The 12137-nt window shown below is 40.4% G+C and overlaps 1 protein-coding gene across 5 annotated transcripts in view; it reads left to right on the forward strand.

Annotated features, from left to right (window-relative positions):
• col27a1b (collagen, type XXVII, alpha 1b) overlaps window positions 1-12137 on the forward strand; it is an 84636-nt gene that overhangs the window by 38112 nt on the left and 34387 nt on the right. For all 5 annotated transcript variants that reach the window (XR_011035005.1, XM_068310265.1, XM_068310267.1 and 2 more), the window contains exons 10-21: window positions 1221-1265; window positions 2160-2213; window positions 2733-2777; window positions 7086-7139; window positions 9511-9555; window positions 9961-10014; window positions 10260-10304; window positions 10449-10502; window positions 10803-10856; window positions 11681-11734; window positions 11874-11927; window positions 12001-12054. Coding sequence is in view for 4 of the 5 variants with exons in the window: in XM_068310265.1 (XP_068166366.1) it covers window positions 1221-1265; window positions 2160-2213; window positions 2733-2777; window positions 7086-7139; window positions 9511-9555; window positions 9961-10014; window positions 10260-10304; window positions 10449-10502; window positions 10803-10856; window positions 11681-11734; window positions 11874-11927; window positions 12001-12054 (612 nt within the window). In the remaining variant the exon portion in view is untranslated. The remainder of the gene's footprint in view (window positions 1-1220; window positions 1266-2159; window positions 2214-2732; window positions 2778-7085; window positions 7140-9510; window positions 9556-9960; window positions 10015-10259; window positions 10305-10448; window positions 10503-10802; window positions 10857-11680; window positions 11735-11873; window positions 11928-12000; window positions 12055-12137) is intronic.

Below are 12137 nucleotides of genomic sequence, written 5' to 3' on the forward strand. Positions count from 1 at the left end.
AGCGACTGAACTCAAAGGCAATGTTTTGGTCACTGAGTAGCTGGTTGGCTCACAGCTTTAACTTAAGCTGGGCCACCAGCAGGCGGTGGTAAGTGTTGCCAAGCTCCGCTCCTGTGTACACACGGCAGTTGGTGACAAATGACTTCCAAAGTTGGGAGATGAGGATGTGGTCAAACGCGTTCCTGGTTCTGCCATCTGGGCTGTACCACATCCAGTAATGGTTTAGTTTCCAGGAAAACCAGGTGTCAGCAGTGCAGAGGTTGTTGTGGTGGCAGAGAAAGAGAAGGCGGTGACACTGATGGTGTACACTGGCAAAAAAAAGTTGGTAGAAGCTGAATGAAGCATAAATTGACCTTAGAAAGAGCCACAAATAGCTCCAAGCTGTTGAGATACACCTGTGGTGGAATTTCAGCAATGCATGCCCTGGCATAGAGAAGAAGTAGAATGTCAAAAGGTTTCCATAGTAAGAATGACTCAGAGGAAAGAGAGGGTAATAAAAGTGTGACAAAGACCATTGCTCAGCAAGAACCAATAACCCTCCTCAGTCTGTCTAAAATGTGAGTTTCTTGTTTTGCCTCACTTCTAGATTTCCTAGAACTATGAATATTATTCAGTTAAAGAAATGAAAGCTTTCTGTACATTTTAGTTCAGTTATTAAGAGCTATAAGCAAATTTAAACTCCATTTAGAGTTGGACACTGACCTCCTCGATTGCGGCTTTTGAACATTTCAGGTAACATAGGGTTCCGCACTGGTGTCGGTGCTTGCTGCCAAAGCACTTGCTATGTTTGCAGTCAAACTCTTTAACCACTTAGTGTGGAGTGATGGATTAGCATCCTGTACCGTCCGTGGGCTGTAAATCTTTATGTCGGTTTATATCAAGGCATAGCACCTTGCTTTGGGGAGTTCTCCTGAGCTGAGTGCTCAACTTTATAGCCGTAGGGGTATATTTTCTGTTCTGATGGATTTTCTGGCAGTATCTCTGAGAAACTGATGTGAGTGCTGCTTAAGTATTAAAACAGGAAACATCAGCTAATTAGAATTTTATAAAGTATGCCCAAATATAGATGAATTTCATGATTTTCATCATTGACTTTTTTAAAATATCCTATATGATAACCTTTTTCTTCTTCAGATTTACAATTTAGTGCGCTCATCATCAGCACAATTGTAGTGCTGCAGTTCATAACCAGACAAATGTTTGTCCTCCTTTATTTTTAGGGTTTACCTGGACCTGTAGGGAAGATGGGACCAAAAGGAGTCAGGGTAAGTGGAAGACATTGAAGATTACAGCTATGTTTTGCTAAATGTAAGCTCTGTAAAACAGATAATAAAAATGTGTATTCAAAGTAATTACTGTATGTCAGGCTACGTAAAATTATAAAACACATGAGAGTGACTTATTCTGTTTGCCAGTGTTTAATGCCTCCCCAGAAGGCCTCAGGAGAGATAATCATTACTCTTTTCTTTACTGTAATGGTTTTTAACTTTTGTTTTGTTTAACGACTTGTGAAATGCCCACTAAGTGATTTACTTAACCAGAGTGTATGCACATTAAAAGGCCAATGTCATAAGCTCCACTTGTCTTGATTTGCAAATGCAGTTAATATAACGACAGCTGGTGTTGTTCATTTATTTAAAATGCTGCAGGGAGCAGTCTACACTTTCTGTCTTTCATTTCCTGGCTTTCTTGTTCTCGTTAACAGTACCCAAATATTGTAAAACTGTGATATACTGCAGTCAAGCACAACCACAATTTATTCAGATATTTGCATCCCATTAAATGTCATTGTAATTTCTCCCTCTATGTTTTTTGCCATGTTTTTCTCCTCCTCCCCTGAGCCTTGACCTGAGAAATCTTCTGAGATCCCTGATGTGAGGGTATGTGCCCTTGGACTACATCGTGGAAGCCAGCACCATGCAGTCCATGGGCATATACACTTGCCTCAAGGCTTGACTCTTCAAGAACAATTCACCACGGCTGAGAGCCTGCATTGCTGTTAACAGAATAAAACACGACAGAGATTTTAAGACATATTAACTTTGTTAGCATTCAACATTTTTATTTGATGCCCATCCTCTAAAATATCACTGTCTTGTTTTTTCCTCTTTACCTTTGCCTGGTCACTTCTCTTCTCTATCTTTCATTAATCTCTTTAGGGTTACATTGGCTTGCCTGGGCTTTGTGGCTATCTTGGTCCTGGTGGTGACAGAGTGAGTTTTAATTTATGTGGCAGTAATGCTCACTTGGTTACATTATATGACAATGAATCAGAAGTAGATATCATCCTTGAAGCTCAATCCACCGTCTGATGGACTTGAGTCTTTATCTGGGGCAAAAATGTTTCCATTTCCACTATGACACCAGTGTCCGAAGACCTCAATAGTCCTTTGAGATTAATGCCTGTGCTTTAGAACTTGACTGTCTTAATTTGTGAAATATGTTAAACGACCATCCAACAGGTGATATCCAATTGAATTTTAAATTGACACCCATTTGTTTACTTTTCTGATCACATACCACGGTTTTCAGCGATAAGACTTCTCAGTAATTTCAGCATTGAAGTGGCTTGTGTATCAATAGTGGCTTGTGTATTGGTAGCCTCATCAGTGTTTTTTGTTGTGTTACAACTACCAGAGTAGTTCAAGACTTTGAAGTCTTTGTTGGACTTTTTTTTTTATACATAATGCACTTTTATCTCTCCTTTAGCTCCTTCATCTCTCTGTTTTCAGGGAATTCCTGGCATCCATGGGAAGAGGGGCAAGATGGGTAGGCCGGTAAAGTTTTCTCTCAACATACTTCTCAGAAAAAAAATAAAATAATTTTCTACGGGTGATCTGTCTTCCTGTTACTGTCCTGCAGTGTTGCTCTAAAGTATATATAAAAAAAAACAATTACAGGACCTCTGGTTCAGTGGGAAACACTTCCAAGCCACAGCCATAAATCTGCAAAGAAAAGTTGTGGTAGCTTCCACTCTTCCGCAATGATGCATAGCACAAGGATTGTTAGTCACTGAACAGTGTAGATGTGCACCCTAAACAGTGCAACTGGATGTTTATTAAACATATCTGTGGATTTCATTTCTCATTCATTTCCATTTTCAAAGTTCAGACGTTCCTGGGATATCACTGAAATCATTGGCTCCTCATCTTTGATTGTTATATAATTAATTCCCTCTGGCTGAGGCGGTTTGAAGAACATTACACGTCATATCCATTAACATGTTTGTTTTGCATTAACTTGGTATGATAATTTGATGTGTCCATTGTGGATTTGGCTCTCCAGAGTCTCTGCCCACAAATCAAAGCTCTATTGTTGTTACTGCCTGGAGCACACTTCACATCTTTCCAGTTTTACACGGAAAATACTAAAACTGCACATACACACTTGTGTAAGTCAGACATGTTTGCAGGGCTAGTCTGATTGTACAACCTCTTTTTGTGTTATTATGCAATAATGTTCTGTGACTAAGACTGGGGTTGGAAAATTTCTATACTCATAATAGCCAAATCATGAGTAAGCTGTGTTTCTTCCTCTGTGGTGATATGTGAGACCATTCACTTTACACCACAAGGTTTTTCCTGTCCTGAATCAGCAGTAATTTACAAGAAAAAAAGAACATAGGAAGACATGCAAGAGGAGGAATTTGTGCTTGTAATTGCAGAACTCTGTAAATGAAGGATCTCTATTGGATGGATAGAATATTAAAAAGGATTTGATGTCCTTCCTCTGAATTTTATGCTGCCTATTATAGAATTCATTTCTTGCATAATGTATTAGGGCAGGAGAATGCCACACAAGTAGTGCTCTTCCTGTTATCTCTTAAGGCCTTCTTGCTGCATTTGACCTTTTTCTCTCCCTGTGTTGACATAAAGTGAGAGGCTTCTCATTTGTGTGTTTAACCAAAGTGTTTCCATTCTGAAGGGAAGTGCTGAAACATCACGTTTGTGGATTGCATGTTGACCTTGTAATAGTTAAAGGCCGACGTTGATCGCTTGGCCTCATGTCTGCATCATGTCTATTGTTCTGTCTCTATAATAGAATTAGGAGCGCCAGGCATAAAAAGTGGACATAGTCAGCAGTTCTCAAGCCAGCTTCATTCAGCCTGGGGGTTTGGTTCGGATTGGTTTGCAGGATACTGAGTCCTCCCTGCCAGCACATGCACACGCAGACAGTTGGTTGCTTGAAAGCACTCAGCCGTGGAATTTCCGGAGGGTCTCCCAAGAATGAAGCTCTGGGACTACATGTGATGGGTTTTACTTGGCTTTATTTAACAAACGTCCTGTTTGGGAAATTTTTTAGTTGGTGTCAGGATAGAGTTTTTCATATCATGCAAAGATTGGAAAATCCCTCTTGGTTAATAAGGCTGTGTTCACACTGGTGGCCAAAATCTGATTTATAGCCCATCCAGATTGATATTGGATGCCTCTTTTGGAGTATGAACAATCACATACCACATGAAATCCGATTTTTGCGGGATAGATGGAAACCACATTCGGAAGGTAGTTTCAAATTGCATTTGGACAGATGCGTCTCAGTCTGAACAGCTCCAAACACACCGATCGGTTTTGAGTGTGTTGACGTCGCTCTACGAGCCAAGAGTCATTGAGCGTTACGGAGCATGGATAATGTTGCTACGGCAACCTGTCAGATCAGCCAATAATGTGACCCAATCTGAACAGAGCAAGATCGCATTTGGACTCTTGATAAAAACAGTGTGGACAACCCTAAATATCGGATTAGGAAGGAAATCTGATTGGTATACAATTTGGCTGCAGTGATGTGTAATATTTGGCTACACAATTGAAACCCGCTAGACCACTAGGAATCAAGGTAAATGATGAGGGTTTTCCCTTTGTCTCCAAAGGGATTTGAAATGGATTTAGTGTAAATGGCATTGCAAAATAGTAGTAATAAACCTTAACCAGTGTCTGAAAGTTACAGTTCATCTTAATTTTAGCAGTTGAGCCCCTGTTCAGTTTTTTCCATCTGACAAATGTGACATATCAATATATTCAACACAGAATGGGCATTTTAACTGTGGGAACACTCACTTCCCCAATCTTGTTGCATGACCAGGGGTGGACAGTAACGGAGTAAATTTACTTAAGTACCATACTTAAGTACAGATTCTAAGGATTTTTACTTTACTCAAATACTAGAATTCTTTCATACTTGTTACTCTTACTTGAATACATTTCCGAGACAAAGATTTTTCCTCTTACTCGAGTTAATTTCTGAGAAGGCTCATGAATACTCGTTACTTTTGTTTGCCTGTTGTTGTTTTTTTTGCCCCCCCCCCCTAAAATGCAATTGGCCACACGTAGTGTTCGTCAAAGAAAGAAACCTATCACAGTACACTTTCTCAACTGGGATTTACGTACAAGCGGAAATACGTCATCCCCTACCCAATCAGCTCAAAACAAGATCGCTGAAAAAAAGCCGGCAGTCTGACCGCCAGTCATGCCACACTCCGCCACCAGAGGAGCCCCCTCACAAGGCACTCGGGCCTATGCCCCCTAACAACGGTAGTCAAGGGGTGTCACCAAAGTCCCGGCTCTGACTGAGCTGCTGAGCTGCATTCAGGCTTGTGTATTCTGTCTGCAGCGACGTGCTGTGAGATTCACGGCGGTGAGACACCGACATTAAAAACTAGTTAAAAAATTGTTTAGGACACACAGCAGCACATAACTGCACCTCACCTCCGACTGGACTACCGATTCGATCGAAACAATATTTAATTAATAAACGAAGACAAACGTCGGAGCTTAAATATCTGCTTCGAACTTCAGATCAGGAAATAATCTGCTCTGTTTGCACTGACTGCACTCGTAATGAATTTAACCAGTTTTTAATGTCAGGTTTTTTAATACAGGTAGTCGCCGACTTACGACCTGTGCAACTTACGACCGATCGACTTTACGACCACAATGTCCGGGTAGGGCGGGGCATTCCCTCCAGCCACAGTACTCACGCTCTGAGGCTCCCGCGCTCTCTTCAGTCCCCACGGCGCACACACGCTGTTCAGTCACACTGAGATCAGCAGCCCAGCCCACTACTGATGGGCTGGGCTGCTGAGGAGGCTGTGACGGAGAAATGTATGAATGACGTATGGAAAAACTGTCAAGCGTTACGTGAACTCTTCTGCTGGATTTGAAAGTGACGAAGAACTTGATCAGATTCGAGAGAAAATAGTGAAACTGGCAAAAAACCTCTCCTTGGAGAACTCACGAATGATCGCGCTGTAAGAAGAACTGATCGCGCTGGAAGAAGAAAGAGTGGAAGAAGAAGAGAGAAGAGAAGCAGAGAAAGAAGAGGAGGAAACAGAAAAAATGTCCACCACCAAAGGCTTGTCAGAAGGCTTTTCCCTGTTAAATAAACTCCGTGCACACTTTGAAGAAATGCACATAGAACATAGAAACATTTGCAAGGATTGAACGGATGGCAAACAACGCTTTCCGTCCATATCGTGAAATTTATGAGGAGAAAAAGAAGCGAACAATTCAGACAAAGCTCACAATGATTATGAAAAGATCGTCTCCCGCTCCCACCAACCCACACGCTGCCCCAGCTGACGATCCGGGCGACCCCCAGCCAAGAACCAGCGCTGCTGGATTTAATTTTTACGTAAGAGTCGATTTACGACCAAGTCGAGTTACGACCGATCTGTCGGTCCCAATCGCGGTCGTAAGTCGGCGACTACCTGTATGCGTGTTGACTTCTTTCTAAGATGGCAAAGTGATCAAGTGATCAGGTTTCCTTGATGAGGCTCAGAATGGCTTATTGACATAACAACAGGGGCCATTCGAAGGTAGTCAGGAAGTAATGAATGCAATCATTACAGCCTGAGCAGCGCGGCTCTATCTAGTGGATGGATTGCGCAACTACAGCTGCTGCAGTTTATCAAATTTTATTTATTTTTATTGTGTGCGCCTTATGATCCGGTGCGCCTTGTATATGAAATAAATTATAAAACAAACAAATTATTGGGGGTGCGCCTTATAGTCCTGTGAGCCTTATAGTGCGGAAAATACTGTACTCTGTCCATCTCTGTGCATGACTATCCTGTTCTCTTGTGTGCTCAGGGTTTTCCTGGTGACACTGGACAGAGGGGACCTCCTGGCCCAGATGGGAACCCTGTAAGTTAAAAAATGTAAATGAAAGTTTCGCTGTACTCCAGTAAAAACAAATAACAGCAAGTAGCATCAGTTAATAGGACTGTGCTGGCATTTATATAATGGCAAGCATCAGCTAATTTACTGTTTGTAATTAAATCTGTTCATAGCTTTTTATTTTTTTGGTATTTGCAATGTTGACCCAATATTTCTGATTCAAAGTTGTCAAACTGTCTCTTGAAATCATTGGGTTCTTTATTATTTGACTAAAAACCACAATGGCACTGTGGTGTTTGATTTAGTTGTGAAATGATCCAATATGTTAATACTAATAAATGATAAAAACAGTGCGCCCTTGTTCGTTGTGGTTAATGCATTCCAGGAACCACACGCGATTAATGAATTCCGCGATAGAGCAACAAATTCATTCATTCATTCATTTTCTGCCTCTTCATTCGTCACGGGGAGCTGGAGCCTATCTCAGCTACATAGGGCGTGAGGCAGGGGACACTCTGGGCACGACGCCAGTGCACCGCGGAGAACACACAAGGACAGACAACCATGCACACACACACTCACTCCTACGGGCAATTTTGGACTGGCCAATCAACTTGAAGCGCATGCTTTTGGAGGTGGGAGGAAGCCGGAGAACCCGGTGAGAACCCACGGAGACACAGGGAGAGCATGCAAACTCCACACAGAGCGGGACTCGAACCCGGAATCGCAATGTTGTGAGGCGACAGCGCTACCCACTACACCACTGTGCCGCCAGAGTGACAAATTATTTATGGTAATTTAAATGTTTATGACCCTCCCCATACTGATATTAAATCAACTTATATCTGTATTACCTTTTCCCACACTCTTATCGACTGTTTAAAGCACTTTTGTGTCTCCCATAAGTCCGGGACTCACGTAACCGTGCGCAGTTCCGGATGCCTTCTGCCAATCAAATGCGCGTATGGTATTACGTGACTGCCTACCAAGAATCTGCAATGAGGTGAAGCTGCGAGCTTCGATGCGCGAGGGCGCATTGTAGATATTTGGTGATTCTGCAGGCTAATTTCATTTTGCCCTAACATGGAAAATAGGAACCAATAAATGACTTCATGCATGAGTGTCAGCGAAATATAAAACAGCGGGAAATGATACACAGAAATCTATCTGGTTTAACACAGATAATGGAAGTAATTGCAATGACCACATAACTGTAGTTAGGTGAAATAATCATTATTAGGTGATTTTATAATTTGACAACGATATCACAGAAATTTATTAAGGTTTCTGCCTGTCCTTTGCTTTCTTCTTATCTGTTTAGTTGTCAGTATTACTCAAGCAGTGTTTTTATGAAACCTTTTAGACTCCTGCCAGTGGCTGAAGTGATGAATTTTGCTATTTGCTATTTTATCATCTATATTTTTTTCTCAATGGTTAAAATGTGAATGAATCTCCATTCTGTGAGTTTAAGATCAGGGTTTCTGGGTTACAACAGTTGTTTTTCATGAAACTATAGAAGTCTCCTGTGTACTGGAGAGGTGCCGTTTCATGTTATGGAATTTTAAACATTGTGTTTATTTATTGAGAAATTGTTTAACATTGTGCAAATGTGCAACGAGAATTGCAAGTTAGACATGTTCTTGCTAGCTATCTTTCTTCAATGGAATTAACCAGTGGTAGGCAGTGATGAGACTTTCATGCTAATCTTTGTCTCTTTTTAATTGAATTATTTATAAAAAATAAATAAATAAATAAATAAATAAAATCCAGGGCTTATTTATTATTTTACTTGTGTATAAAACTGATTTTTAGACAAATACACACTTCTCTCACACCATAATCCCTACTGATATGAGGGCAGTATCGGCAGTTCCACCTCATTTCTTGTTGTAGTTTGACCCTCACTGCTCATGATTGATTGGACCAATGTCACATTATGATTGGCTGACCTCAAAGAGCCTCCAGGCCTAATTTCCGCTGTCTCCCAAGGGAAGAGGGGTTGTTCTATTTGGCTGAATTCATCCTCTTTCATTTGTAGAGAGGGAAAAGAGGCGACAGGAAGGCCACACTGAGTTGTGTTTCATCCAGTTCCGCTCTTGGCTTGGAGAGGGTGTAGACATAGTGTGTAGCTGAGGGGTAAATCATTCAGACGACAAACCTGTGTGTGTGTGTGTGTGTGTGTGTGTGTGTGTGTGTGTGTGTGTGTGTGTGTGTGTGTGTGTGTGTGTGTGTGTGTGTGTGTGTGTGTGTGTGTGTGTGTGTGTGTGTGTGTGTGTGTGTCAAGTGCCAAGTTTTCACTCACTAAGCCCAAATGAGTGGAGGAACACATACTGTATGCTTGCAGTTGAACAGCACTGTTTCACTGTGTTGATATTTATCTCTACCTTTGTTGTCATAGGGTGAACTGGGACCTCCAGGCCCATTTGGAGTCCCTGGTCATATTGTGAGTGTGGGTGTATCCTTGTCACTGTTTTTATTACTTCATATTTTATCACTCCTTTTTGTATTCTCCTTCTTACTTGTTGCTATTCTCTTCCACATGATTTTCTTGAATTATTCATTCAGAAAGTAAATATCTTTTTGTCATTGAATTCCAAAGCACCAGGTCTTACATCAAGTGTTGCTACCTGATGTTGTTTTCTCTGGTCAGATATAGTAGGTCTTCATCTGTAAAACATTTTTAACTATTTTGTTTGTCAAGATTTAAGAAATATCTGTTTTTAAATTGTAGGCCAGTGGTCCCAAATTACGGCCCGCGGGCCGGATGGGGCCTGCCTCCACATTTGGCATGGGTTTCTCTTGACATGCAGAAATGTAATTACATGTTTTCTTGTGTTATTGTTTGCAGGGAGACATGGGACCTGTTGGTATTATGGGTTTACCAGGTCCACCAGGAATCAAGGTAAATGATGAGGGTTTTGCGTTTGTCTCCAAAGGGATTTGAAATGGATTTAGTGTAAATGGCATTGCAAAATAGTAGTAATAAACCTTAATCAGTGTCTGAAAGTTACAGTTCATCTTAATTTTAGCAGAAATGTGGTTGTTCTTAGAGTTCAGTTGTTTCAAACCATAAATGTGTGGTCTCAGTGAGCAGGGAAAGACTGGTCATTAATCTAGTTTTCTTTTCTATTTTACTTTACTTACAAGGGAGTACCTGGAAACCCAGGGGAGCCAGGATTGAAAGGCGATAAGGTGATCCACTTATATCTTTTCTCAAGCTGACAGAAAGTGCAAACATATAGTATAATCAATGACTGAGTTTGTTGACTTCATCTTTAGAGTATGTTGATTGAATATGTTGAGCATTTTGTTTGATGTTTCTCTGTGATTTCTCAGGGGGATCTTGGATTACCTGGAGAGCCAGGGGAGGTTGGATTCCAAGGAGACAAGGTCGGGATATGCACCGTTAGTGGAGTGGGTCATCCATAAATAATTAGACCTAGAGTTTCTCCTTTGAAGGCGGAATGTCAAATCTTGACAGTGAATCCATATTGTTTTTGATAATCAAATTAGTACATCCATTTCTGCCAAGGAAGTTTGACTCATTTAGAGCTTTCTTTTGTTCCTGCCACTGAAATGTAGTTTTTGTGTTTCTGTACCTAACCAAGGTGTTTATGTATGTGATTATACTTTATTTTTTCATTATTTTGCATTTCCTTGTTGTAACTTTGCCACTCTTTTATGTCACAGGGTGTTTGTGGCTCACCTGGGCTGCCGGGTCCTGCAGGAAAACCTGGACCGCAGGTATTTTCAAATACTGTGTAGCTCACTCGCCATCCTTTCTTATCATTTGTCAAATTTTGTTTGATTTTTTTAATTTAATTTAAATCATAGTGCTATCTAATCTAATCTAATCTAATCTAATCTAATCTAATCTAATCTAATCTAATCTAATCTAATCTAAGTACTGTAACCTCTAAAACAGACCAGATTTTTAACTGATTTGGCTGCTTGTATGTTTTCACTTCGTAAAGCATTTTCCTGGAGGAGCATCTGGTCTACAATGCTGTATGTATGTAATACAGCTGGGGAATAAGCAACCCCTCAAAAATGCTGCCAAAGAAAACAATTGACATTAGTGTGACTTTAAATCCTCATTTTTTTTCAGTACACTCTGATGTGACATGACAGTACAGTACCATGAAAAACTGGCACTGCAAGAAAGGAATTAATTGAATTGATTGTTTCAGTCATAGTTTTTGCAGCAAAAATTTGGAACATTGTCTGGTTCCAGCTTCTTAAATGTCATGAGTTGCTGTTTTGGACAAAATAAAGAATATCAATCATTTTAATTTGTGCTCCAAGAAGTTGTGAAATGCATGTATTATATTAAATAATTATTAGAAAAATGGATTCCCCATATAAACTTCCCGCTGTATGTGACCTAGAAAGAAGTACATTGTTGTATATTTGGTGTAATTTATAGTTATATATTGTTGTTTTGAGAATGCACAATATAATTTTCCCTGCAGAAACCAATTCATTAAATGTATCCATGGTAGTGTCAAACTCTGTTTCATTTCAAGTTGCTTTCAGGTGTTAATATGAATATTTGGGATTTTTCTCAGGGTAAACCTGGTGAAAAAGGTCCAGATGGTTTAATTGGACCTCCAGGCCTAGAGGTAGGGCACATGAAGTGTTATATTTTGACAAGAGTTACTGCATGTTTTAGTTCTGTCAATGTAGCATAATTTTTAGTGTAATGCAGTACACATAAAGTGTCCTGGTGTTGAATTCTAAGATCATGGTTAATTTGCACAGGGCTTTCCAGGAGACATTGGCCTACCAGGACACAATGGTCCAGAAGGACACAAGGTTAGAAGAGTGACATTAACACATAAGGTTGGAATCACAAAGGGAAACTTTACTCTCAGCATTTCATCCACAGGGAAAACAAGGGACAAGAGGGCTTCAAGGTCCAAGAGGGACATCTGGACTTCAGGTGAAAATAAATTACTTTTTGAAAATGAAGTAATAAATATCAAGTACTGTAATTCCCTTCCTGTGACTATTTTTTCCCTTTGT

The sequence above is a fragment of the Antennarius striatus genome, chromosome 3 (assembly GCF_040054535.1).
Source record: "Antennarius striatus isolate MH-2024 chromosome 3, ASM4005453v1, whole genome shotgun sequence".
NCBI classification, from domain to species: Eukaryota; Metazoa; Chordata; class Actinopteri; order Lophiiformes; family Antennariidae; genus Antennarius; species Antennarius striatus.